Here is a 26183-nt window from a genome sequence, read left to right as displayed (position 1 = left end):
ACTTGAGGACAACAGAAGTATTACAGAGGTTCCAGCTATCATTTACCAATATTCCCAAACCTTAGCAAAGACACTGCAACAGAATGACTAAGATTTTCTTGCTTACTTTTTCCTTCATAGTTGGCAGTAGCTTGTCCAGCATCTGGAACTTCCCCGAGTTAAGAATGATGTCATTGGAGAGAGAGTAGCTGCGTAAACGACTGTAATTATTGCACAATTGATGTAATTCAAAGTCTGACATCACACCCATGTCCTCAAAGATGAGATTTGGGTCGGCGTCGTGGTGGGTGGGTTCCTGAATGCAACAGAAAACAAGAATAACAGTGGATAGAATCATGACACGTATTTTACAAGTAAACAATGTTATAGTGGTGCCATGGCTGAATTTGATCATTCCCTCCCTAAATTCTATCAGCATTGAGATCATAACATCAATTAGAGCTTGATATGTATATGTTTAGCCAAATACTGGGTATTTCATATTGGGATGACACCAGGGAAGTCATCACCTTTCAGTTTATTAAAATTGTGGTGCACTGAACTTTGTCTTTAATTACAAATGTATGACATTTCAACAGATCTCTTCTACATGTACCGGTATAGTAATACTCACAGTGAAAATATAAAATACATCAATTACATGTCTGGCTAAATATTTCATCAATTCCATATGTTGACTTTGACCTTGAAAAGCTCTGACCCCTTGGCCCAAACACCTCTACATAAAAGGTCAAACTTTGTCAGAAAATAATAAGGTTGTACCAAAGTTTGATGTTGAAAGGGTTGATAAATATTACTCGAAGAAACTACTGAGGGACATGATTTTGAGACATTCTTTGTCACCCTTTCACCACCATAGTTTGGCCCAAGCCAATTGTTATCAACAGTGAGTGTGGACCTGTTAACCAGATATTGGGGGTGGGCAAGTTAAGGAAATGATGGGCGAATACTGAACATTTTATCTCTAATGACAAGCCATGATGACAAAACTCACACTAACTATCATCTACTTTTTTACCTTCAGCATAAGTTTTGACATTTTTCTCAGTTTGCCGTCGTCATAGTGATGCCTATGAAGCAGACCATGGTTGGCCATCTTCCGTAGCTGCATCATGGCTCCAGCCAACTGACCGCTGTCCCTTGATCCTTTCAGCGACGTTGACAAGGTGATGATCAAGTTGCAGTACTGTTTCTGTTGGCTGGCGGATAAGGGACACTTCTCGGTTCTGTCACACTTCTTGGGTAACTGTTTCAACACCTGAAAAAATGACAGTTTGTCAAAACAAGTTGAAATCCAGTTTCCTCTCTTAAAGCTGAGCTACTATGATATTACAAGTGGTCAGTTTTGACAGTTTAATTGCAGTTTTATGATACTATCTGGCAATTGTTGAATCTTCACAATGGTTTTAGCTCTGGAATAAAACAAATGCGCGATGTTCATCAGACACAGGAAGCCCAAGAGATCACATGATGGTGCTACAAACAAACCTACGTGACTGTGCAAATACATATGGAAATACAAACATTTCTTCGCACGTTTGGGCACATGGTTTAATTTGTACCGTGGTCCATTTGGATTCCAGGTTTAATCGATTGGACAGTGATGACATCACAAGTTTTTCAGTAATATGCAAAATATTTGACCACTACCGGATTTTTCTGAGAGTACGCCCACTCGAAAACCGCCCATGGGCGGTTATTTAGGGGGTGGGCCGTTATTAAGAATTTTAAATTTCATCTCAACCTTTGTCTACGGCATTTCAACTTGACTCCCCTTGAAAAAAATTACCTACGCAAAGGTCAAAAAGTTTTATATAGCGTACAAAATAAATAAGTTACACTTCTAAGATAATTACTTCGGCGATATATGTCCGTATCCCCTATTTATGCTACTAAAATGCAGGTGGAATGATCCAGAAGAACGCAAAGTCAACGTTAGAGTTTGCCACACAATGCCGACAATGATTGACAGATGAAGCAGGAGCCAGGAATTTTCCATTCTGCACGATGGGGATCATGAAATAAATAAAATGACTATCATAAAAATAACTCTGTTTCATTATTTTTTATTTAATGTACATCATTACTTTTCAGGTTTTTTTTCGCTTTGATACAAAAATCTGATGATTTCTTCGCGTAAATTTGTTGCATTCACAAACGTAACAGTAGTAGTAATCCCTAGTAGAAATGGTATGATCCACAATTGTTTACGATTATTGACCTCTTTGCGTGCAACGAATGTGAAACACTGTATCTATTTTCACAAGTTCGACTACTTTGATTAACTTGTCACACTTACAAACTAGGTCAACCTCAGAACACGTGCACACGTCAAAATCTGATCGATGATTTTCTTCGCTTAAATTTGAATGCGTTCGACAAACCATGGAGGCATATATAAAAAAAATGTCTATATAAAAATTTAAAAAGGTTTTTCCTTTTTTGTTATTGGCAAGTAAAATCTAGCGTAAAACTGTTGGTCGAGGATCCCTGCAGTACGTCACTACAGTGACGTAGTAGGCGGTGACCTCTCAACTTCTGAACACGAACCAAGAGATTACGGCCAGCATCCGCGCGCCACGAATAATCATAGATCCTAGGACTGAACTTTCCCCCACCCCCCAAGTAAAAGTTTGGTTTCAGTTTTGTGAGACTGGGAATGTCCATAAGACGAACGATGGTCATCGATATCACACGAAGAATCTCTCAGTTTGTGTTTAGAAGTTGAGAGGTCACCGCTACGTCACTGTAGTGACGTACTGCAGGGATCCTCGACCAACAGTTTACGCTAGCAAAATGGCGGTCTCCGTGTAGTCATGTCGGGCAAACTTAGAAAAAAAGGCGATATTTCAGTGAATTTTGAGCTGACTTCTGGTCTGGTTAGTCCCTAATAACCAAGCTGTCGATGAGTGTTGCAATTTGTAATTTGGATGGAAAATATTTCGAAATATCGTCGAGCAAACTTCCGCAAAGGGTGCTTGCGGCGGAACATGGACGCTAGTCTATGGAATATCCCATAGCTGTGGTGGCGGGGTTAAAATCGTAAAAGTCAAAACCAGCCCGTAAAAGGCATGAATCCTGTCTGAAAACACCACAGCTATGGACCCACAGCTAAATGGGACCTTGTGTTGTCACGGTTGTGCGTTGATTATCCATGCGTTATTTTTACCTGACTCGTAATTTATTTTTCCATGTGTGATTTCATTTTCCAAAGAGATGTGTATTATTGCAATTTGTGTTGATATACAAATAAAAGAAATCTTGATCGTATCTTGGGTTCAGTTTAGTTTTATGCGAGCGTGAATGAGTGCATGAGTGTCAGTTTATGTTATTGTATGATGCATCAGAAAATTGCAACATTGTGTCCTTTTTGTTGAAGATGGATCTGTTAGAATTTGTAGCGCACAATGACGAAAAAGAAAACAAAACTCGAGAGAAAAAAATGAGTGGATGTTTTGCAGCGTTCTACCGTCATTTATTTTTGGTTTTGCGATCAACAGTGATAAAATAACTCCTTTATTTTTAGTTATTGGCGGTAAATTTTTACCGAATTACGGCCCTGGGCCGTTATTTAGCAACAGGTGTGAAGCAGACAATGTAGCCATTTTCTGTGTAACGGCCCTGGGCGTACTCTCAGAAAAATCCGCTACTTTCACAGGATTGTCAGTGAAATTGGTACACCTGGTTACCACCAATGTTATGACTGAAGCTATGTCATGCTTCAAAGGCACTGACCATACACTGTAGCAATAATCATGGGGTGCACAGAGAAAAAATCTGCCTGAATATCTGTCATTGTGGCCTACATTGTATGCAAAGAATAGAGAGTCAGACATCGCAGTGGTATTTTCTATTGATAAATGATGACAAAAACATAATCTTAAAGGTCTGGTGAACTGCTCCTGTTCTTGAGACTGAATATCTTCCAGGGGGGCAATACTATCACACTCGCAACAGAATTGCAACCTAAAAGAACGCACAAGTGTTAATTTTTTTTATATTTCTATGCGCGGCTTTCATCGGTTCATTTTGCGACACCCAGGTCACGCCCTCAGCAGGAGTCAAGGTTGGCCGTCTGTGACGTCACAGGTGTTTTCATTTACATTGAATAGCAGTCCCACGCCGCCTTATCTCTGCCCAGTATCAGCTAACAAAACTCCGGTGCTCGCGCTGCCTATTCGCCACGTTTGTCAATGCGAATCGAAATCCGAAGTGGCGAAAAAAAAATGATCCTAATTTGCCACAGTGGCGAAACTGATTTTTGTTTAAAAAATATGGCAAAATAAAGAAAAAACGTGGCTGTTTTTAGTCTTTTGTTGATCTGCGCTTCTCTCTCGGCGATTCGCAAAACTGTATCTACTTCCGTATTGCCAATCGAGCCAAGTCTTGCGAGAGATTTGACGTTATTTAGTCTAGTCCACAGCATGCATAAATGGCTCTCGCGAGAATTGAAACTTAGACGTACGCAATCGAGCCCTCGCGACAAATTTGACGTCACTTTGTCTACTGTACTGCAGGCATAGGAACGCCCGCTCGCGAGAATTGAAACTTTTGCTATAGGCCTACATAGCAGACATACGAATTTTAATCGAGGCCACAAGGTTCGATGTTGCAGTCGATTTGCATTGCGGTCTGGTTGTTCAGTGTCGTGCATTTTAATCCATGTTGCGGTCGATTTGCATCGCGGTCCTCGTCGTCTGGTATTCCCTATTGTTCTTCATTTTAATGGCCTCCATGCGCACAGTCCAGAGCTGCAGAGGACTGTGCTCCATGATTTGTACCGGGTATTTGTATCGTGATCTCTAATGTTCCGTGTTTTTGTTCGTTTTAATGCAGTCACAACTTCAGTGTTGGTGTTCATGCAGTTGATTTGCATCGCGGTCCCAACTGTGTAGCGTGTAGCGAGGCAGGCTCAGGGACCGTGGCCGATCGTACGAACCAGAAGAGACAAGTGCATATGGTTCAAACACTCAACATTTGACGGGAAGTTTACAGTTGAGCCGTTACGTTCTTGCCGCTGTCACAGCCACCAAAAGAACAACGTCTTCCCATAGTGAATTGAAGGAGGACACTGTCCTGATCATGTAAGCGGAAAACCTAGAAGTTACCCCGTGGGGAGCTTACGGAGGTGTGAAATACTTTACATCCCGTTATGAGATACGGCGTCGGGCAAACTTCGGAAAGCCAAAAAAATCGACTGGAGAGGCTTGGCGGACACGCCCACATCGCATTTTTCTTTTGCCATATTTCATAATCACGCGCGCTAAACGAAAAAAGAAATGAATGTGACTGTTTTATAGACTATCAACTGTATTTCTGTGATTTTGCAACATGGGCATTTCACCAGACCTTTAAACACAATTGGGTGCACAGAATTACTGTTATGTGTACAGAGTCAGATTTGCATACCGGTACATTGCAAATGAGCTGCTGACAGAATAAGCACATAAAATGCAAAAATTGTCAATAAATTTGTCTAAATCTCTCTAGCATGTTTTAAAAGGATTTTGTCATATGTAAAAGCATACACAGGGAAAATACCAATGTTCTGATTTCAGGTGAAAGAAATTTGCAATAGAAATGATTTGCTTACATCTGTTTTGATTCTTCTTAAGACAAATGGCTGCATAATCTGCTTGGCATGGGCTATTCTATCTCGTATAAAATTACTCTGGTCACTCTCACTGGTTCCAATTTTCTGAAATAATAAAAAAATCAGCTAAATCTGTCATCTCTAAGGTTACCTATATGTTTCCATAAGATAATCTCTATCTATACGTCATCTTTGTCTCAGCTAAACAAAATCAAATATTAACTATGTTAGCACCATACTGATCAATTGCAATTTTACAATCAGTATGAAATCTAAGTATCAAGTTTAATGTTTATCATCGTTTTTGCTATTATTTGCTAGGACACATTTTCAACATGCATCCACCAAAAAATTCAGAGTTTTCATGAATTACATTTTTAATGGCAGCATACGCATTTGTGTTTATATATGTAATATAAATGTAGATGAGTGTGGAAGGAGAGAGAGAGAGAGAGAGAGAGAGAGAGAGAGAGAGAGAGGGAGAGAGAGAGAGGGATCCTGGGTAAAGTGTAAAAGAACACACTGCACAATTGAAATGCTTTAAAGCAAGTTCTGAGCGATTCAAATATTCATACAATATTGAAAACACAAAAGTAAAGTAACGAGCAGACAGTAGTTGAATTTTAAATACTGTTTTTTTCTTTCTTCATTCTGCGACAGAACTCACCGATGCAAACATTCTTTTGAGGTGGTCAGTGCTGCCACCAACAATGAACATATTAGGCATTACAAAACACAGCAAAGACATCAGCTCTAACAGGTTGTTCTGTAGTGGAGTTCCAGTGAGTAATAGCCGTCTTTCAGCCTAATGACAAAATAAGATACATATGGTTTGAATTCAGTTCTACTCGGATCAAGGGCAAGAAATGTTATATTGCTGTTGGAAACCCACACCAAAAGTGAAGATGATATTGAGCACAGCAAACATCTATTACAATATTTTTTAGAAAAGCAATGTACCCTTTGATCTTGGCTGAGGATTGTTTGTAATAGAGAGGTAAAGCCTTATCTAAGGTGTAAATGTCGGCTTGAAAACTTTATGAGTGTGTCTTGATGTATGAAGTGTCTTTTAAGAACATCTTTGACTGTGTTTCAAGGGCAGAAAAGTTAGAACTTCAGTATCTTTTCAGCGTGTGTTGTCTCTGTATCAATAGCATATTTTTCGTTCACCTCATTGTGCTGAATTGATAACTATACAAGCATGCCTACATACATAGTCTGAAAATGTACAGGTACATGTATACAGAGCAATATTAACCCTTTCCCCACCATGGTTTGTCCCAAATCCATTGTTTACTATGGTCAAGTTGGACCTGTATACAGGGGACTGGGGTTGAAAGGGTTAAAAAGTGACTCTCTGCTGTAAACAATACCATCAGTTAGAATGTGCCTGAGAGAAAGATATTTGGATCTTAAATATTTACAGTACTATAAATGTTAGGGTCTGCTCCTTGTGTGGACCCCAATTTGAAGTATGCTTAGTAAATGGAGGTTATACTCTTTTATTTTTGTGAAAATACAAAATGCGATCTCCCCGCCCCTTCAAAAGTTTATGCAAGGTATAGAGACCATTTTAATGTCAAATATTGTACAGCTTCTAAAATTCCTTTCTCCAACCTTGGATTTGGCGACCCATGATTTTTTTCTTGATTATGGAAGACAGTGATTTACAGTTTCCTTGGGAGAAGTTTTGACAAATATTTAAATTTACTTTGAGGAACATTTTACCATAGTCATTGTTTAAACTAGCGCTTCCTTACCCGTATTTTAAGAAGACTCTTATAGCGCTGAGAATTCATATTTTTCAGCATGTGTGCTTCATCAAGGATCAGGTAGTGAAAATTCAGTTTCTTAAACAGGCTTCTATCATCAGATGTACTGATACACATGTTATACCTGTGGAGTCATGAAATGGGATCATTGCATTAGCTCATGAATTATACATGACGGTGATGTTACATTGGCAGTCTGTCAGCTGGTCAAACAGACACCTGGTGAAATTTACTGCAAAGGTGTGAAATTCAGATACACAGAACAAATCCAATTATCCAATTTACAACTTACAGCAGTCATCAATCTCTGATTCTTGTATTACCATTAATTCTTGCAGTAAACACTATTTACATAGTATCAGTAATTTGTTTTCATTGGATAGTTTTACTGATTTCAGGAATTTGTTTTGAAATTCAGCTGACCATAAACACTTAATGTATAAATCATGTAATGTCACACCAAGATTACACTGCACATACCAGAAATGGTAAAGTCTGGTTTACTACACACACTGAATAATTATACCATTAGAATTCACACACTTATTACACTCGTTCTCATCTATCATCGAACGCGCAACTTCATGTGAATGTTGATACATCTCATGAATTCATCAGTGTGTTTCCTTTGAAACTTCATGAGTTGATAAGGAACTTCCTAGGAAGATTTCAGACGCCGCCGCGCCGCGCTGGCGACAAGTTTACAAGTTTATGTAAACATAAGATACACTGTACGCAAACGACTGACGTGAACGTCATATTCCTAGCTACGTGAATACGTACAATTCGTATGAATTGTTCAAAAACAGTGGGCGAAGTTTTAGCCCGGTAAAATGTATGCGCGAATTTCATTTCATTAATACGACAACTGAAATGCGAATAACAGATCGCGGATACAAAATAGTTTGGGCGGCAAAGTTGAGGGTTGCTGCAACATTGTACAACTGCCGTGCACAGTATAGTACACACTTCCAAAATGCAACGTGGTTTTCCGACACCATTTCTGACGCGAAGACGTATCTGAGAACTTCACTTGAAAGGCGTTTCTTATGGTGAAATTGCATCGACGACCGGAGTGTCTAAATCAACAGCGCACAGTATCTGCTGCAAATACGAGAGAACAGGCTCCCTTAGTGATAGACCAGCGCGAGAACGTACTAAAGTTGTCGACAACATTCTCCAACATATCGAGTTCTATAAAAGGCGGCAACCAAGTATTTACTTTCACGAAATCAGAAGGTAACTTCTTGATGATAACGGGTGTACGGCCGAAAACGTACCATCGCTGGCGACAATTCACCGAGCGATAACCGAATACCTGAACATGAGTCGAAAGAAAATATCAAGTCTTGCTGCCGAATCGATGACTCCAGCTATCGGACAATATACACTGGATTTCATAGAAACTGTTTCTGATTACAATATAAATCAAATTCATTGGTTTGACGAGTCTTCGGTGATCAGAACTACAGGCAATCGTCGTTTTGGACACGCAGAAATCAGAACACCGGCAGTTCAAATACAACGCCATGCCATGCATCGAACGCTACGTACGCGATCAACATCCTTGTCAGTGCTACGGGTGTCGATCATTCCGATGTGATCGTTGGACCATCAAACGGGTTGGAGTTATTGAACTTTTTCGATGAGGCTGTTCGAGTTACGGATAATTTTGGAAATCCTTGTTTGGCCGTAGGTGACTGTGTAATTATGGATAATTGCGGTTTCCACCATGTTTCCCGATATGTTGAGCAAAATCTCCAACGACTATTGCAGGCGAGAGGGGTTCGACTGATTTACCAGCCACCATATAATGTTTTCAACGTTTGCGAGCCGTGTTTCAACTATATAAAGAGCGAGCTGAGATCTCATCAAGATTTCGCCTACAGGTTCACTGAACTAGCGACTGCTAATGCCATAGCAAACATTACTCCCGGTGCTTGTCGTTTCTTTGCGAGAGAATGTGGTTACATTTGAAAATGGGACCGTCATCATTCATAGTATCGTCACTACACGCACGTACATTTGTGCCGGGGTGAGGAAATGAACTAGCGCGATGTTGACTCTCAAAACGAACCTGCGCGATGTTGATTTCTCAAGGAAATTTCGAGTACATTTTTTCTCTCTTGAAATGTGAATCTTTCGTATTTCACAAAAGTGTAAGAACGTTTCTCTGCCCGAAACTGATGGCGATGTCCCATCCTGAACGTAAATCTTCGCCTTTAAAGTTCCACCTCGGCATTTTAAACTTTCACTTACTAGCTTTCATTCTCATGAATTCACCCTCTCTTCATGTACACGGATGTTATCTTTTGTGCACCATAGTATATTGGAAGTGAACGTTAAACACAAATTCTGATGACATTTTCATTTACAAAACTCATCGGCACCATGGACAAACCAACAAAAGTTTGGAAAAACTCGAACACCGCGGAAAGCATGGAGCGTTCCAGGGACAACTGCATGTGCATGCTCTCAGCGAAAATAAATGTGGCGCACGCTTGTTGTATGCCCCAGCATGTTTTATTTGTTGGCGCCGACTTGTCTGGAAGTCTGTAGCAATATTATTAATTACATCGTTGAGGCGGCGAATCTTCCTAGGAAGTTCCTTATCAACTCATGAAGTTTCAAAGGAAACACACTGATGAATTCATGAGATGTATCAACATTCACATGAAGTTGCGCGTTCGATGATAGATGAGAACGAGTGTAATTGTACTATCTAATATAAAATTTTTTTGAGAATGGAATTCCATTATGGTGGGAAAAACCTGGCACCAGCTGTATCAAAAACAAGAATGCACACAAGACAATTTTTTATCATTTCAATGAGAACTCCGGTATATCAGTTACATGCAATGCTTGTTCAATGGGCTAATTCTGAGGACATAAGTAAAACTGAAGTACAAAATGCCATTAATGTTTATAACTTTTCTTTTTGGAGCATTGGGTTCTATGAGTGAAGATATTGCAGAACAGATACTGTTTATCTGCACCCTACAATGTAGAGCACAGAAGAAAATTTATTCAACTCTGTCTCATTGGTAGTAAGTCAAGTCCAACTTACGTTGTCACCATAACATTGAACTTCAGTTTTCCAATACTGATGCCAGCACGCAGCATTCTCCTGTCTTCTTGAGATCCAAAATATTGCAACACCTCAAGTGCTGGGCACCAGTTGTTCAACTCACGTATCCAGTTATCTGAAACAGAAGTGAGATTGTTAGGCTATATGGTACCGTACTATTGATATAAACAATCAAAATGGACTGCATGGAAAGTAAAAATACACCACTGGCTAAATATCTGGATTTGCTGTCTTACTTTGAAGCACACTGATAATACAAGTCTCACACCAGAAAGTTTCAATTTTTGCTCAAAAGTTCCTCAAAGAAATATTACTTTATTTATCTTCATAATCAGGCATACAGTGTGTTTCAATTCCGTGCCACAACTCTGTATATGAGAATTGAGATAGACACACTGTATGTACAATATAAATGATAAGCTTAGCTATCACCACACATTTCAAAGTCACTGACTCATTGATAGTTACAGTGTACCAGCTTGAGGCAACTCTGTCTGGACTGATAGCTGAACAGCTGAAAACACTTCATCTACAATGTAGCTGTTTTTCAGTAACAATAACGGCCGGAAGTTAAAAAATGTTTGCTGAAGCTTAAACGGTCTCATACAGAGTTGTGGCACAAAATTAAAACCCATTGTAAATATAAGGGTTCACCGTGCAATGATGATTTGACTTACCCATGGTAGAGGAAGGCACCACAATGAGGTAGGGACCCTCGTCACCCATCTCCATAAGATGAGCTAGGAATGCTATGGCTTGGATGGTCTTGCCAAGGCCCTATCATGTGACAAACAGAATGGGGGAAAATATTGGGTGAAATATCACACAGAATGGAACGCATTTGTAAACATTATCAGTGAAATAATACAAAATATAAAACAAGTCTTTAGAGTCTTAACCCTTATCGGTTATCCTGATAAAGTCACTGTCGCAGGTCAAGTTTATTGAAACAAGTGAGGCATGTAACAGTTCATATACCTGTATGTTGTATTTTAACAAAGAATTGAACATTTGAAGGCCTTTTGAAACAAAAATACTGTAAACATGATTTTTACGGACTTGAACTGCTATGAAATACATGCCAAAAAGGTGAAAATATGTATAGGGTTTTGGCTTAATATCGCTTTATACCCACTTGGGAGACAGGGAAGTGACAGGCCAGGCCGAGTAAGGGTTTACTTCTGAAACTACAATAAGGGGTCTGAATTAGCACTTTAATGTCACTGGAAGTCAAGCGATACAGAATGTGAAGCACTACAGTAAACATGAATACTAGTATGTGTGATTCCCATGACAAAGAACTTGCTAATCATTTCTTTTACATCATCCAAACACCAGTGTCAGTGAGCCAGTAAGCTCTGTATTCCTGTCTTGGAAATTCCAGTACTCAATACAACTTGAGATGAATTAATAACGTCAGGTGCGAAATTTTTGCAAGAGGCAGGGCAATCAAAATTTTGTGTTTGTGGCTGTAATAGCGCCCTCAGTGGTAGGTAGACATATATACCTGCCATTTATATAAAACTCAATTACCTTGATAGTTCATAAACACTAATTTCTATGGTTATTCCAGTAACAACACCAAGCTCAAAAAGATATACTGTCTCTGCACTGTATGTTCTGATATGTCATTGTCCCACATCTTTCCATGCCAGAGATAATGCCTTGCAAATAATCAAGTTAGCAAATTTTCGAATTGCATGGTCAGCATTGCATTTGTCTACTGTCAAAGCACAAATGAGTTACAGGGTATATTTTGTCATGCGGGACATTGAAAAAATTATTGCGATAAAGAATTCTGAGATTCTGGATCTACACAGTGTATCAACCATAGTCTAGGTGAACAAGCTTCCATCAAACAGCCACAGCACAAAATATTCAGAATGATACCCTTATCATTTGATAGCAAACCTTTGTGATTACCGACCTGCCACTGGCTACGACTCTGCAAACAACTGTGCTGCAATTTATTTGACATGACCTTAAACACAATGAACATAAAAAAGTTTTCAAAGAATCTGTCCATGTTTACTAATCCTGTCCTTTTCAACTCAGATTCTGAGAGATGTCATATTCAGGGACACACCTGCTCTCAGTTTCTGATACTGCACAGTTTACACACACTCTTAAATCACCAAACTTTGGTCAATCCTATTGTTTTCAAAGGGGATGGATGGACCTATCTACAGGGAATCAGGATGTATAGGTTAAAGAAGTCTTCTGTACTCACCATCTCATCTGCTAGTATACCATTGACCTCCCTCCTGTGCAGTAGAACCAACCAGTTCAAGCCAATCATCTGATATGGTTTCAAGGTAAAGCTTTGGAGAGAATTAAAATGTTTTATGACTTAAGACCTTATCAAACGACGAATAAATAGCACTCTTGCTGCAGTGAAAGTGAAAGTCAACTGTGAGGGCAGCGTTCAATTTTGTGGATGAGATATTGCGTTGGAAATGAAAGTCAAATATTTGCACATAAAAAGATTTGCTGTACCTATGTATTTTACTATTTATCAATCAGAGACAACATCACAATGGAATACATTTTGTCTACTCCTGCTTCTACATTTACTCTAGTCATTACCTACTTTTTTCAGGTCATGGGGTATCTGTCTTAAGGAAATATGTGCATCAAAATTGACAGACATCATAATTTGGCTAAAACTTTTTGTATGGAAACTCTAAATAATTCCATTTCAAAATCAAGAATAGAAATCAGGGAATACTGTGTAATAATATGTGGTACCAGAGAAACATTACCGACAATTGAAATTTTAAATGGCCACCATCCCTCTGTTAACTCTATTGGGAAAAACTGAGTAAGTTGTTAAAAGTTTAGTTACTCCTTTGAGCTTTTTAATAAGCCCCCATATATAGTGGTAGACCATTTTAAGTATTGTAAAAGTGTGACAGTGTGGATATCTCTCTCCAAGGTGCATTCTACCGTTGTTAGCAAAGTACACAACCCCTGGGTTAATGTTCAATCCTACTTCAGCTTGGTACGGCCCACTATTCTACAGTATTGCCTAAATAACTGCCATTGAAAATCCATGGTATATCACACTCACCTGGAGTTCAATAGTTGTGGTTGTTCCACTAACTGACCCTCAGTGTCGGCATCACTGTTTCCAGCTTCAAGGGTCCTGGACACGATTTTTTGAAGCTCTCCGGAAATTTTACTGCACTTGTTCATGAGTCTCTTCAAGACTTCCCTTTCCTCTAAGACGGTCTTACTGTCCCAGATCATGTCAATGTTCACACCTTTTATACTCTCAAACTTGTCGCACTGTGTATGTGTGAAAGGAGGATAGACACAAGACATTAATGAAAGTCATGTAAAAGTGAAAATGATCATATTAGTCAACCTTCTTCCTTATTTTGCAGTACAACAGAGCAAATTTATATACCTCTGAAAACAATGGGTTGTACCCAATTTTGATCATGGCAGGTGGAAACAGATTTCATGTTACTATGTGAGGAAGGCATGTCTGGTACAAAGGCCCTAAGTCATATACCAGTTTTACATTATCAGTTCAGCATATGTCACAGTGGCCAGGATCAAGACAATGCAAAATTTTTTTTGTTCTAATTGCCAAGAAGAGAAAAAACACTTCTCCAGAAAACTGCACAGTGATTGGAAAGCCATCGACCTGTTCATCCCTATTCCCTGTGAAGGGGTCTGCCATCACAATCGATAACTGTCACTCCACAAATATAAGTTGGCTGTGGTTTGGGCCAAACCATTGTGGTACAAGGGTTAAAGTCAAGCTTGGCCTACCTGCATATAAATTGAGCAAGCTTCAACACATTTAGAACTCTGCTGCTCATTTGGTAACTGGACGGAAGGAGGGCCGTCACATTGATATGACATCTATACTCAAGGAGTTACATTGGCTTCCAGTAGAAGAACGAATCCGTTTTAAAATTCTTTGTTTGGTTTTTAAAATTGTCCATCAAGGTGAATTGGTTCCAAATTACTTATCAGAACTAGTAACAATTGATAGCCCAGTACATAATACCAGAAGGAGTGTCGGTGTAAGATTGAATCCCTTTTCTGTCAAAGATCACGGGAAACAACTTTCTAGAACATATGGTGACAGAGCTTTTAGTGTGTATGCCCCTAAACTGTGGAATAGTTTGCCGCCCGAACTTCGGATGATAAAGAAATTCGCTCTTTTTAAGAAGTCTCTTAAAACCATTATTTTTTCGTCAATGCTACTGTTGACTTGGATATAATTTTTACCTGCATGTTTTATAGTTTATTTATTTTTTATCATTTTTAGTGAAATTTTTTAAAATATCTTCTTTGCTGTTTTTAGGTGGGATCCTTTAGTCTAGATTTTAGCTTGCTGGATTTTATCGATTGTTTTTAATTACACTCTTTCCTCTGTGAGTTATTTTGTATTTTTTCTGCGTTTATTTTAGTTCTTCCAGTAATTTTCTGTAATGTACAGATCACTGAGACAAGGTGTGTAGTGGTCTTTAAACAATAAATTATTATATTATTATTATTATTAGTGTGAGATTATTCTGACCAAAAGATAAACTGATTGCTTGTTAAAGATATCACCCTTACTTATGAGGGCTACGAGGTACGTAAGAGTGCTTTCAACAGCATACTCCGAGTTCAAAACCGAGTCGGACTTACAAGTCCGAGTACTCGGACTTGCATACTCCGAGTAAAACTGCTTACTCGGACTTGTATACTCCGAGTGCATGGCCTACTCGGAGTTGAATACGCCGAGTTACACTTGCTTATAGAAAAACAATGCTGGAAAAACAGAGGAAATATTCGATCTTGTGATAAAAATTTGCAAACAGCGTATACAGTACATGTACTTCCAGTCGCTCAAAGAAAAGAGTTGTTAACGCGATCTCTCTGATCTCTGATCTGTGTAAAATACCATCTTGTACAACACGCTCAAGCACGGTCCGTGGCTCAAGTCATTGTCGTTGTCGAGTGTAGCTACCGTCACGCAAATTATTAGTTTGTCTTGTCTTTTCGTTTCATTACCGGATCAGATCCTGATTTGATACATGACATCAATTTTTCATGATCACCGCGATGCATCGCGGCGAATTACATGTATTAGAACACGGACGCCATTATCGAATATGAATGACCTGTCGACCTGTGACGTCATGGCCTTGGTTTGCTAGCGTTGCGAGGCCATGATAGACTTTCCCAAGCATTTTAGGCATATTTATGTCTTGATAAAATAATTAAACTAATAATTTTTCAAAATAAAATGAGCACAGTGCGCTCGTGTATAGTATGAACAAGTGCGAGTGACCACTTGGTCGTAAACAATGACCTGACTTGACCTGTGATGTCATGCATTTATTTCGCTAATCAAACGATTGTGCGATATCGAACTGAGTAACTGGCTAGACTTGCCTGAAGTTTATTGGTTTTACGGTACTTTAAATGTTATGTCTAAGTCATCTTTCAAAAAACTTCGCTGCTGGCCGTGGCAGTAGCTTTCTTCTGATGGAAAATCACGGTCGCTCCTTGTGAGGGACAGTGGTTAAATATATACATTGCGCAACAGATTACAAGACATCGTGAAAATGAAATTCTTTTTTTCAAAAGAGCAGATTTTCGACATATCGATCCGCGCTAGCCGTAAACTCCACAGTTAATAAAATACATTTTTTCGACAGATCGTTTATTGACCGGTATGGCAAAATATGCACTACACGTATTGGCGTATTCAAGTACGAGTAGGCCATGTACTCGGAGTATACAAGTCCGAGTAGGCCATGTACTCGGAGTATACAAGTCCGAGTAAGCAGTTTTACTCGGAGTATGCAAGTCCGAGTACTCGGACTTGCAAGTCCGACTCGGTTTTGGAACTCGGAGTGTATGGTTTGAGATACTCTTACATACCTGAGGGCTACAGTATATTTCTTTAGACAAGGCTACAAGTACAATAAGGTGGACTCATCTATATGCAGACAGGTACTATATTCTTGCAGCTAAATACTTTGTACTGCATCGGAGAATTTTTTCTCTATCCAGAGCTTTTGACAAATATCCAGCCGAAAGCTCAAGATAGAGAAATAATTCTCCCTGCAGTACAAAGTATTTAGCTGCAAGAAGATCACTGCTATTTCCATGAAGAGTTACGTATGTGTTTTTGTTTGTCTGCTTTACTGAGTAATAAGACTTTTTCTGATTAATAAGACTCCCTAAAATATTCCATTTTCTATGGTACTTTTCATATGTATACTCAATATCACTTAATCACAGCTGTCCCTAATGCTTGATTGTTAGTGACAGAAAGAAATACAGTCTTTCAATATCACATACTGGGAAAAAGGGAGAAAAATATATTACTATAATTCTATACATTTAAATCAAAACTTGATATTTTTTGTCAGAGATAGTTGAATTCTTGAAAAGTACTACAGGATGAAAATTCAGTACAGTCAGCATGGCAATGGACTTTCCCTATCACTACAATGGTTAGGCCCAACACCACTGTTATGAATGATAATTGTGGACCTGTCTACAGGGTATTGGGTGTAAACAAGTTGATGAAATTGATTACCTCTGCACAAGCAGTGATCACAAAATTAATTTTATTGAATTGATCAGTATTTTGTACTTAGCAGGTATATTGTGCACAGCTCACTCCATGAGGGACTTTAAACTTGGTTTCTGTACACTACAAATATGATAAATTTTGAGTACCTAATAATCAATGTTTTGATACGCTTTTTTCATAAAATTGTCATGATAATTGCTTATTTCAAATTCAATCAGCAATCATTGTAACACACCTCGTCCGCAGTCTGTATTCTAATTCGCCAATTAATAGTCACGTGGGATGCATTCTTTTTGTGCTGATCCATGTAAACAACGTCATCAGGCATCATTTGTTTGAACTGTTGCCTGCCAGGCATCAGTTCCGAAAAATGATGCCCGCTGACGTCAAAAACGACATTGACGTGAACGCGGACCGGAATGTAAACAAAGATGTCGTCTGCGGCCGATCAAAACAATAGTCGAGAAATTTCTTGGTTATCCTACTTTCTGAAGAAGAATTGAATGCTTTGGTTTCCAACAAGGACTCGATACGGACAAAAACTATAATAATCAACGGTGTATTGAACGTTTTGCAGATTCTTTTTGGAAAAACTTTTTCTTACTGAACTACTCCGACATATTACATCGTAGGCCTACATGCAACAAGTTTTGTGTATAGTACGTTCTTATGCATGGCTACGGAGGAGGTGTGTTACAAAACACATATTGACTGGCCATGGGGGCAACAGCAGTTTGGCTAATGTAGTGGCTATTGAATTCTTAGACCTCCTCAACAGAAAACTACACCTAACAATAAAATGTTGTAAGATGTTGAAACAGTTTACCCTCCTTCCTACAAAGTTGCAATGTATTGAAACAGTTTAATCTCCTTTCTACAAAGTTACAAATTCCCTGGTACGTAAAACAAACACTGTTGCTGTTGATACTACAATACATCATGAACTTAATGTCCATGAATACACTGAGGCCTGCTTTGCCTCTGTGAGTCCTGGGTCGTCCTTGAGTCTATCAAAAGTTTTACCTACTTTGCTGTATCAAAATTTGGCCTGCAACTACTCAGTTTGATGTAAACACCATAATTTCAAAGGAAACTTTCACAAACGGAGCCATAATACAAAAGAAAAGGAGAAAACTGAGGTTTTCTGAAAGGTCAAGTCTAGGTCATCTCATCGTGTGATGTCATGCATGAAGACCCCCTAATTACACAATTATGGTTCACAATAAACCACCTAGGGTGGTCCAATAGGTGAAAGGTAATTTTGCTGCCTTTGGCATTCAGCTTGACTGACTCCCATTCGGCCTACTTTCAAACTGCTATAACTTATACAAGAAATTATGCGATTCTGAATGATTTTAATATTTTTGTAGATTCCACCAGTTTAATAATCTAGAAGTGAACATCACCAGACTTTCTTGATGATATCAAAATATCAAATGAAAATATATCTGGGCTAAAATGTTATCATAATCTTAAAACAATGAATGCCCTCAAACAGTGAGTAATTTAAATGAACATATATCGTTGTGTCTTGTTTTACAAGAGTTTTGTTTGGCCCAGCCCTTTTTGTCTCAAGAAAAGTACTATACTCAAGATGCTATTTCAGCCTGCTTGATCACAACTATGATATACAAGTAAAACCGGGCCCTTAAATACCACAATAATCATATCTACACTGCCATTGTGCTATACCATAAATGCTGTCTTCTGTATGGAAAATTGTTTTACTTGTGTGACTCAAACATTTAGGTTATGGAAGACTGCATAAATTTACCCACATGAGAAGCCTGTAACTTATGACAAGCTATCATACTGTGAATACTAACTGAATGTGGCAGAAATATTCAATCTGTACCTCTTGTAATAAACACTTAACATTGCTACCAGATTTTTAGAATTCAATTGCTACCTAATTTTATTTATGGTGTTTAAAGTTTACCACCAAAAATGAGAAAGGATTTCTATCCCTGAAATGTCATAAAAACAAAAATATATTTCGTTAATGTAAAAACCATCATGAACATCATACAAAACATCTTGATTTGTAAAATTAGGGACTCCTGAATGACGAGAAAGCTGTTGCCACACTTGAGATCATAAACTGGCTAAAAGTTACTCAAAATGGCTAAAAGATTTTTGATTTGGCTAATGAGTTGGCTAATGATTTTGGTGACTTAGCGGGAGCCCTGAACAGCATACGTCTTTAACCCCTCGGGCCTGTGAGTCACCCCCAAAAACAGACTGTTTCCCTCAGCCTACGGCCTCGGGAAACAGTCTGTTTTTGGGGGTGACTCACAGTCCCTCGGGGTACAGACGTATGCTGTTGCCCCCATGGCCAGTCAATATGTGTATACTATCATTATACTTACCAGATTCTTCCATGAATGGAATGGTCTTCCTCCTTGAATTCTTACAGCTTTCATTTTGGAACACCCTGGTATCGTCTGCAACTCTTCCACAGTAGCGTCATTGAAGAACGACAGTATCATGTGTTGGCAATCATTGCTCATTGATTCCTCATAACTATCATCACTATCGATACACTCACTATCACCAGCTCCTTCATCCTCACTGTTGCCATGGTTACCATCATTTTCATCCTCATCCTGAGCAGCATTGTCTTTATCACTTGTCACAGGAGTAGATTTTTCACTCTCATCATCACTGTCTTTTGTTTCAACAATCTTCCATCCCCCACTGATGCCACCACTACCATCTTTCCTTGAAGTGTTCTCATCACCTTGGTTACTGCTATCCTTGTCGTCATAGCAACTTCCATTGTCATTGGCATCTTCATCTTCTTCATCACTGGAGATGACTATTGGAATTTTTCTAAGCAGGGTGTCTTTTGACTTGGAATGTGACTCTGTCTTGCTATTGCTGGTTTTGGATTGTTTTTTAGGACTGGATCTTTTCTTGGTCTTAGGTGCCATCACTTTGGCTGATGTGGGTCTGTCCGCTGCCTCTGTATCATGGGTAACACTCACAATCTTCAAATCATCATCTGAAAGCAAACAGAACTTACGTTTGTAAAATGGAAAACTCGGTACAAACAAGACACCAATTTCGTCATTGAGACAGCAATGATGTAAGACAGAACAGCCATAAAAACATACATCTTTTACTCTTCTCAATGCAGAGGCACACTTTCTTGACAGAAGTCTGCTTCAGAAAGTGTTTGTCTCTTTCAGTGTACTGAGCAGTGAAATACCAGACATTGAAAAATTGTTAAAAAGTGCCAAGTTTGATGATGAATTAACTACTTCTATGCATGCCGTAACTGCAACAATATAAAGATACAGCTAATAGGAGAATGAAAGAAAATGAAATCTTGTTTTCCACATTGTCACTGCATCGATAACATTTTGAAATGAAGAAAACTGCGGGCTGCTTGTTCACATTCAGTTCATTGCACCTCAATAGAAATACTCAATCCAACTGATTGATTGTGGGCTTTGTTTGCCATTATAAGGCTGGCAATTCATGACAGAAATTAGGTAGACTTCTACACTATTGCAAGGACCTTCTCAGAACAATTGCCATTGGTCATGTGACATCATTTACCCTCAAACAGTCAATAATATCATCATGTGATATCGTTTTGACCAATGACAGTAGAGTATGATATGCGACAGAACTGTGACCCATGACAGCTTCAAAGAGGAGTCAATCACACAAGTGTGTTGTTGTGAAATACCTTCACCACAAGAACTATCCTCTTCTAGTGTATGAAGTATATTTGCAGCTCTCTCCACTGACCAGTCCTGATTCTCCAATATCCTTTCTAGATCCTAGTCAAACGAAAATAAAGCAAACTGTGAGACAATGTACAGGTGATAGTAGTAGCAGTGGCTAGCTGAAAGAAACAACCTCTTTTGTAGAATTTTGGTTTGTAAATACGGTGGAAGGAATTGAGGAATTGTACAGAGCAGGTCTCCAATGGCTTACAAACCACAGTTCTTAAGTGTTTCCCCAAGGATGGTTTTACTGCAAAAAGTATCTGTGCATGTTGGAACTCAGAACTTGTAAAAGAAAAACTTGACAAAACTTGAGAAACATTGATAATAACTTTTCTCAATGAATATTTTGCAAAAATTGAAAAATAGTTGCTTCTTTGTTTATAAGTGATCAGTGAGCCTATAAGGAACCTATGAAAATTACAGATCAGTGAGCCTACAAGGAACCTATGAAAATTACAGGCAATTCTGAGGACTTCTACAGGGAATACTGGTACTTGAAATGAAAGAGCATTTTGTGTCTGTTTTGACGTAGCAAAAGAATTTAACTCCACAAAATTGACGACTGATTTTTTTCATTATCAACACTCAAAATGGGAAATATATCCCTCATCTGATGCTGAAACAAACGAATTATGAAAATTTCAATGTAGGGAAGTCAAAAGTAAATCTATAAAGTATAGAAGTTATTAGAATATATAACTGTTACATACTGTATATTAAAGAGACTAGTAATGTATAAATTTATAGAGCACTGTAGTATGCTGTACCTTACACTCTCTTCTAGTGTCATCATGATCCTAGTCACATGGTCAAATATGTACCAGGCTAAGAGTAACGGTATGTTTGATTCACTTTGAATTTTAACATTTTTATAATGCACAGAAAACTGTTCACTGAAGAACAACTTGATCAGCCAAAAGTTGAATTTCATTGGCAATTTGATAAAAACATACACAGACTCTACTCAATTCTGCACCAGATGTACATACAAAACATCTGCACAGACTTACATTTGAAGATTGTCTTGGAAATAGCGCCCTCAGTTGGTCCACAAGCGCATCTCTGTTCTGCGAGTCAATGAGAGTGGCATCAGAGTCTGTAAAGCTGTCCTGTAGAGCTAGTGGCTCTTTACGTGTTCTTTTCTTCACTGGCTTGATGGAGCCGCTGCTTTCTTCCGTGTTCTGTGATGGTTCAGGTGATACTGATCGTCTACGTTTCTGTTGACCTGCAAGAAATAATTGTACAGAATTACATAAATATTGTTACAGTGGTCGTTCACCCTTTCACCACCATAGTTTGGCCTTAAAACCCATTGTTATTTCACAGTATACAAAGAGAACCTTAGATGACAAATGTAACTCAGAAATGTTTAATCCTTGTAATGCAATTATTCCTCTTCCTCTTAAAGTACCGGTATATCACAGTACAAGTTCATATACTGTTCAATTTGAACTTTTAACCTTCACATTTCCTTCTTGCCCCTTTTAGCAACAGCAGCTTGTCAACGGACTCTTTTCCAGCTAGGTACATTTATCTTTTCTTGAAGTGAGTTGAATCACTCTAAATATTACAGGTAGTGCTTTGTTTTGCAACATTATGAAAAGTATTACTGATGAAAGATTATTCTTCGAGAATTCTGGAAAATTCGAGATTAACTCTTTCATCTCCATGGTTTGGCTTAACCCCAGTTGTTATCAGTGGTGACTGTAAACCTGTAGACATGGAAATGGCATTGGGGAAGGGGCAGGAGTTGTTAACCTACTCACGTCTTTTCGGTCTGTTAAATATACACTCTATGGCTTCCTCTAAAGTACTTGTAGAATTTACGACATCCTCTAACTCCTCCTTGCTCCTATCCAGGAAAATCTCAACAAGCTTTTCAAGCCGCTCCTCCTTCAGCAACTTGGGATTCTCGGTGGAGGTGTTCATTCCTTCATTGTTGGAGCAATAACCTGACGTTGAGCTACATGGTCTGCTTGGAGATTTTTCCTCTATGTCAGTGTCTGAGGACTCACTCTCGCTGTGTGATGAGTGGATGTGAAAATTTTGTTTGCTGGAAGACAAAGATAGGTTGAACTGTTACGGTATATTTTTTCATGTATTACATGCAGATTAACAAGAGGGAAAGAGTGGGTAGAACATAAACACACATACTATAGGCACGGGATCACACCATTTACGTTTGTAAATGAAGGGGACAAATATGCTATCTTCTGCATAACCTATGTTAATAATTTTGTGTGAAGTATGATAATTCAAGTGAGTTTGCCTTGTGAAACCCGGCTTGAAAGTTAGGGAAATGTAATATGTGTTTAATTTGATCAATCATGAAAACTCGCAAGAATTTGGTTGTCACAATAAGACAACAGCAAAGCTCACAGCTAAAATGATATGATACTGCAATTCTTGTGCTGTACCAGCTACATTCCTAAGTTTCAAAGAAAATTTAACTCCTCAGTTCTGTAGAAAAATGCTGACTAACTTGCTTCAGATCTACACAGGGAAAAGTCTCTGCTGAAGTAGTAAATTCATAGGATTTGTCAATTTGGCAAAGAGGCCTACAAATTCCACCAATTCAGCATCACATTTGCCATTGGGCTGTTTGGTAAATAGCAGCAGAAACTCTGCATTGATTGTTAATTTTGAAAATAAGTTTATCCGACACCAAGAAGTGTCATTTTAATCAGTTGATATTGTTACATACAGCTCCCTTTTGTTACACTGCCATTAATGAAGAGGTACTTTACAATACCATGTGCATTTTTGATACATATACCAATCAAAAGTCATTTGCATACAGTCAGAGGCTGGACAATAACAATCACGTCTACACATCAACAGACTTAGTTAACAAGCTGACAAAATGCTGTGTCCCTCAACATGATATGGGAAGTAGAACAACAAACTGTAGTTCGTTTTTAACCCTTTTCCTGCCAGACAGTATCACTTCCCCATCTGCCAAGTCAGTAAAAGCGGCATTGAGTCAAAACCATGTATTTTCACCCATTTGGATTGATATGTTATGGCAGCTTTAGGCTATAAAAATCATGTTTACAGTATCTCTGTCTTCAGGGACCTTCAAATCTTCAAGTCTTTGTTAAAATGCACCATATGGGATACGTTTTGCTTTACTAGTTTTAACTGACTTAACCTGATGGAACTTTGCAGGAAAAGGGTTAAAACAAAGATTGTAAAAAACATTAAAATATTACGGCTACTAGCCCTTTAGCTTAAATTTACCTCTTATTTGAGTTGTCTTTCTCCGAGTGTCAGAGTTGCCCTTACGTTTCTTCAGGGCACTAGACAGCGGTAATTTCTCAATTTCTTCCTCATCTCCAGAATTGAAGACATACTTCACAGTCTTCTTCACCTCTCTGTTTGCTGCCTTCCTGAATACTGGACTGGGAAGATCGGATGTTGGAGTCTCCGGAATCACATCAATATCTGCAGAAAAAGTCGGCAAATCATGAACATTTCTTGAGAGAATCAAGCTGAGTAAATCTTGTATATTAATAATTGGTGATCTTATGTATTTTTCTCTACCCAGTGTTCAGTTCATCAGGAGCAATAGGGTAGCTTTCGCAAAGGAATGCATGTATAGAGGAGGATCTGAACAGAACTGAAGTTCTGAATAGATTTACAGTTCTGCTGATGGTTACTTGTTGGTTATTAAACCCTGGCTCGAAAAGGCCTGGGATTGGGATTAACTGAGGTGTTAAGAATATTATGAGGCGTTTGTGCCTTATGTCTTTTTTGAAATTGCAATCATTATATACATATGTTACTACATTTTTGGATTAAGTCCGCACTGGGGTTTAAATACAGTGTACTCTGCTGCTTGAAATGCTGACAAATTTTGTCACTGATGTGTGCATGTCTGTTGATGTAGAATGTAGTCTGAGCTGTCTTTTGTTACATTAGTAGTTGCCTACTCAGTGTTTTTTGTCATTCTTGCATGCGTAATTACAAAATGTGTAATGTAGACAAATATCTATCTTTGCATATCAATGGCTTGCGAGAACGATGATGTCATTTGCGAACAGCTCTGTAGGTATAAAATGCCTTGTGAACAGGTTTTTGAACCCAACTAAACATAACAATAACATTGAAGACATTTTAATCTTGTCATATCTTCTTAATGCTGCAGAGGTTCTGATGTGTTAAACAAATTAAACTGCTGAACAACAAAAGTGGTTTAATGATAGAAAAGAGCAAAGTCTCCTGTACCAATGAGCTGAAAGGTTCATTCTGTATCTTAGCTAACAAAAAGAAGCAATGTAACATTTCAGGTAAGATTAGTTGCAGTACAGTAACTTGAGATTTAGCCAGGGGTTTTGGGTCAGACGGTCTGGTTTTGCTGTCAGATCAAGAACTCTAGGCAAAGGCCTTGATACTGTATTAAAGTCAGGTGAGACACAACTCTTAATTTAAGTTAATTCAGTCCAACAGAACAGATTCACAAGCACAATTGATAACGACGCCATGTACCAAACCCTAGTGAATGGGTGAAAGATGACTGCATCAAGACTTCATGTTAGCTTCATCACGAAGATTGAAACCTACTGCAGATGATAACCACACAATTCTCATCCATATTGACCAAATGACTGAAAATATTCATTTGAATGTTGCTAGATAAATAAAAAAAATGTTTTTGCTCGAAATGTCCCGACACCAGGCCTAGTTGCCTAAATTGGCTTGTACCCACTGTCTTTGAAATAGAAAAATATAAGCGATATCGGATTAAATCACTCAGCACTCACCTGGTGATTTTCGAGGGGGAGTGACAAGACCGTTTTCTTCCTTTTCCCTACGACTGTTTGTTGCTGCACTGTGAGTAAGTCGAGGTGGACTGCCCTTCTTGTATCTGAATCTTTCTAACCGGGACATATTTGTTCTATCCCTTTGCCGACGCCGAAAGCTGACGAACGGTTTTCACACCTCTTGTCTAAGTGTTCACAGCTCAGATACTGTTGTTCTTGATAAGAAAAGCTGACGTTGAGAGATTATGCTGAAGCCGGCGAGCAGCTCAACAAGAAAGAAAAGCGCTGACCTACACAATCTTGCAGACAAAAGACGTTTGTTCTTCTGGGCCTCTGGTAAAACTAATGCACCAAATTATTATAAAAAAGTAAACTTGTAAAGTTTCTTACGAAAATTAATCCAAATAAAGCGAATAATTAGCAATGACCCCTGACTTTTTAGCGATTCGCTAAATTTCCCGCTATGTTCCGGTTTGTATACAGAGCATGCGCAGCGCTGTCCTCGATCAAGAACTGTCAAGACGCGTTAGAGACAATATACAATGTATAATTTGCAAAAGCATTTCAATAAGTTGCCTAAGGTCGAATTGTTGTAAATTTGTAGTATTAAATCATTCAAAAGAATGTTGCATCAACATTAGCCTGTTTTGAATCGTTCGCTAACAGTGTACATT

The 26183-nt window shown here is 38.6% G+C and overlaps 1 protein-coding gene across 1 annotated transcript in view; it reads right to left on the bottom strand.

The window, feature by feature from the left end:
- Nucleotides 1-25990, bottom strand: part of LOC139141931 (SWI/SNF-related matrix-associated actin-dependent regulator of chromatin subfamily A containing DEAD/H box 1-like) — a 31643-nt gene extending 5653 nt beyond the window's left edge. Inside the window, exons 1-15 of the mRNA XM_070711696.1 lie at nt 25510-25990; nt 23987-24190; nt 22513-22799; nt 21757-21971; nt 20704-20797; nt 19376-20010; nt 13524-13741; nt 12684-12774; nt 11131-11230; nt 10433-10568; nt 7354-7489; nt 6261-6398; nt 5594-5698; nt 1019-1258; nt 107-295 (exon numbers count right to left, since the gene is read on the bottom strand). Coding sequence (XP_070567797.1) covers nt 107-295; nt 1019-1258; nt 5594-5698; nt 6261-6398; nt 7354-7489; nt 10433-10568; nt 11131-11230; nt 12684-12774; nt 13524-13741; nt 19376-20010; nt 20704-20797; nt 21757-21971; nt 22513-22675 — 2460 coding nt within the window. The 5' untranslated portion in view covers nt 22676-22799; nt 23987-24190; nt 25510-25990. The remainder of the gene's footprint in view (nt 1-106; nt 296-1018; nt 1259-5593; nt 5699-6260; nt 6399-7353; nt 7490-10432; nt 10569-11130; nt 11231-12683; nt 12775-13523; nt 13742-19375; nt 20011-20703; nt 20798-21756; nt 21972-22512; nt 22800-23986; nt 24191-25509) is intronic.
- Between the last annotated feature and the right edge of the window lie 193 nt (nt 25991-26183).

Source organism: Ptychodera flava, chromosome 10, assembly GCF_041260155.1.
Source record: "Ptychodera flava strain L36383 chromosome 10, AS_Pfla_20210202, whole genome shotgun sequence".
Taxonomy (NCBI): Eukaryota; Metazoa; Hemichordata; class Enteropneusta; family Ptychoderidae; genus Ptychodera; species Ptychodera flava.
This window is presented reverse-complemented; position numbering and strand designations above follow the sequence as displayed.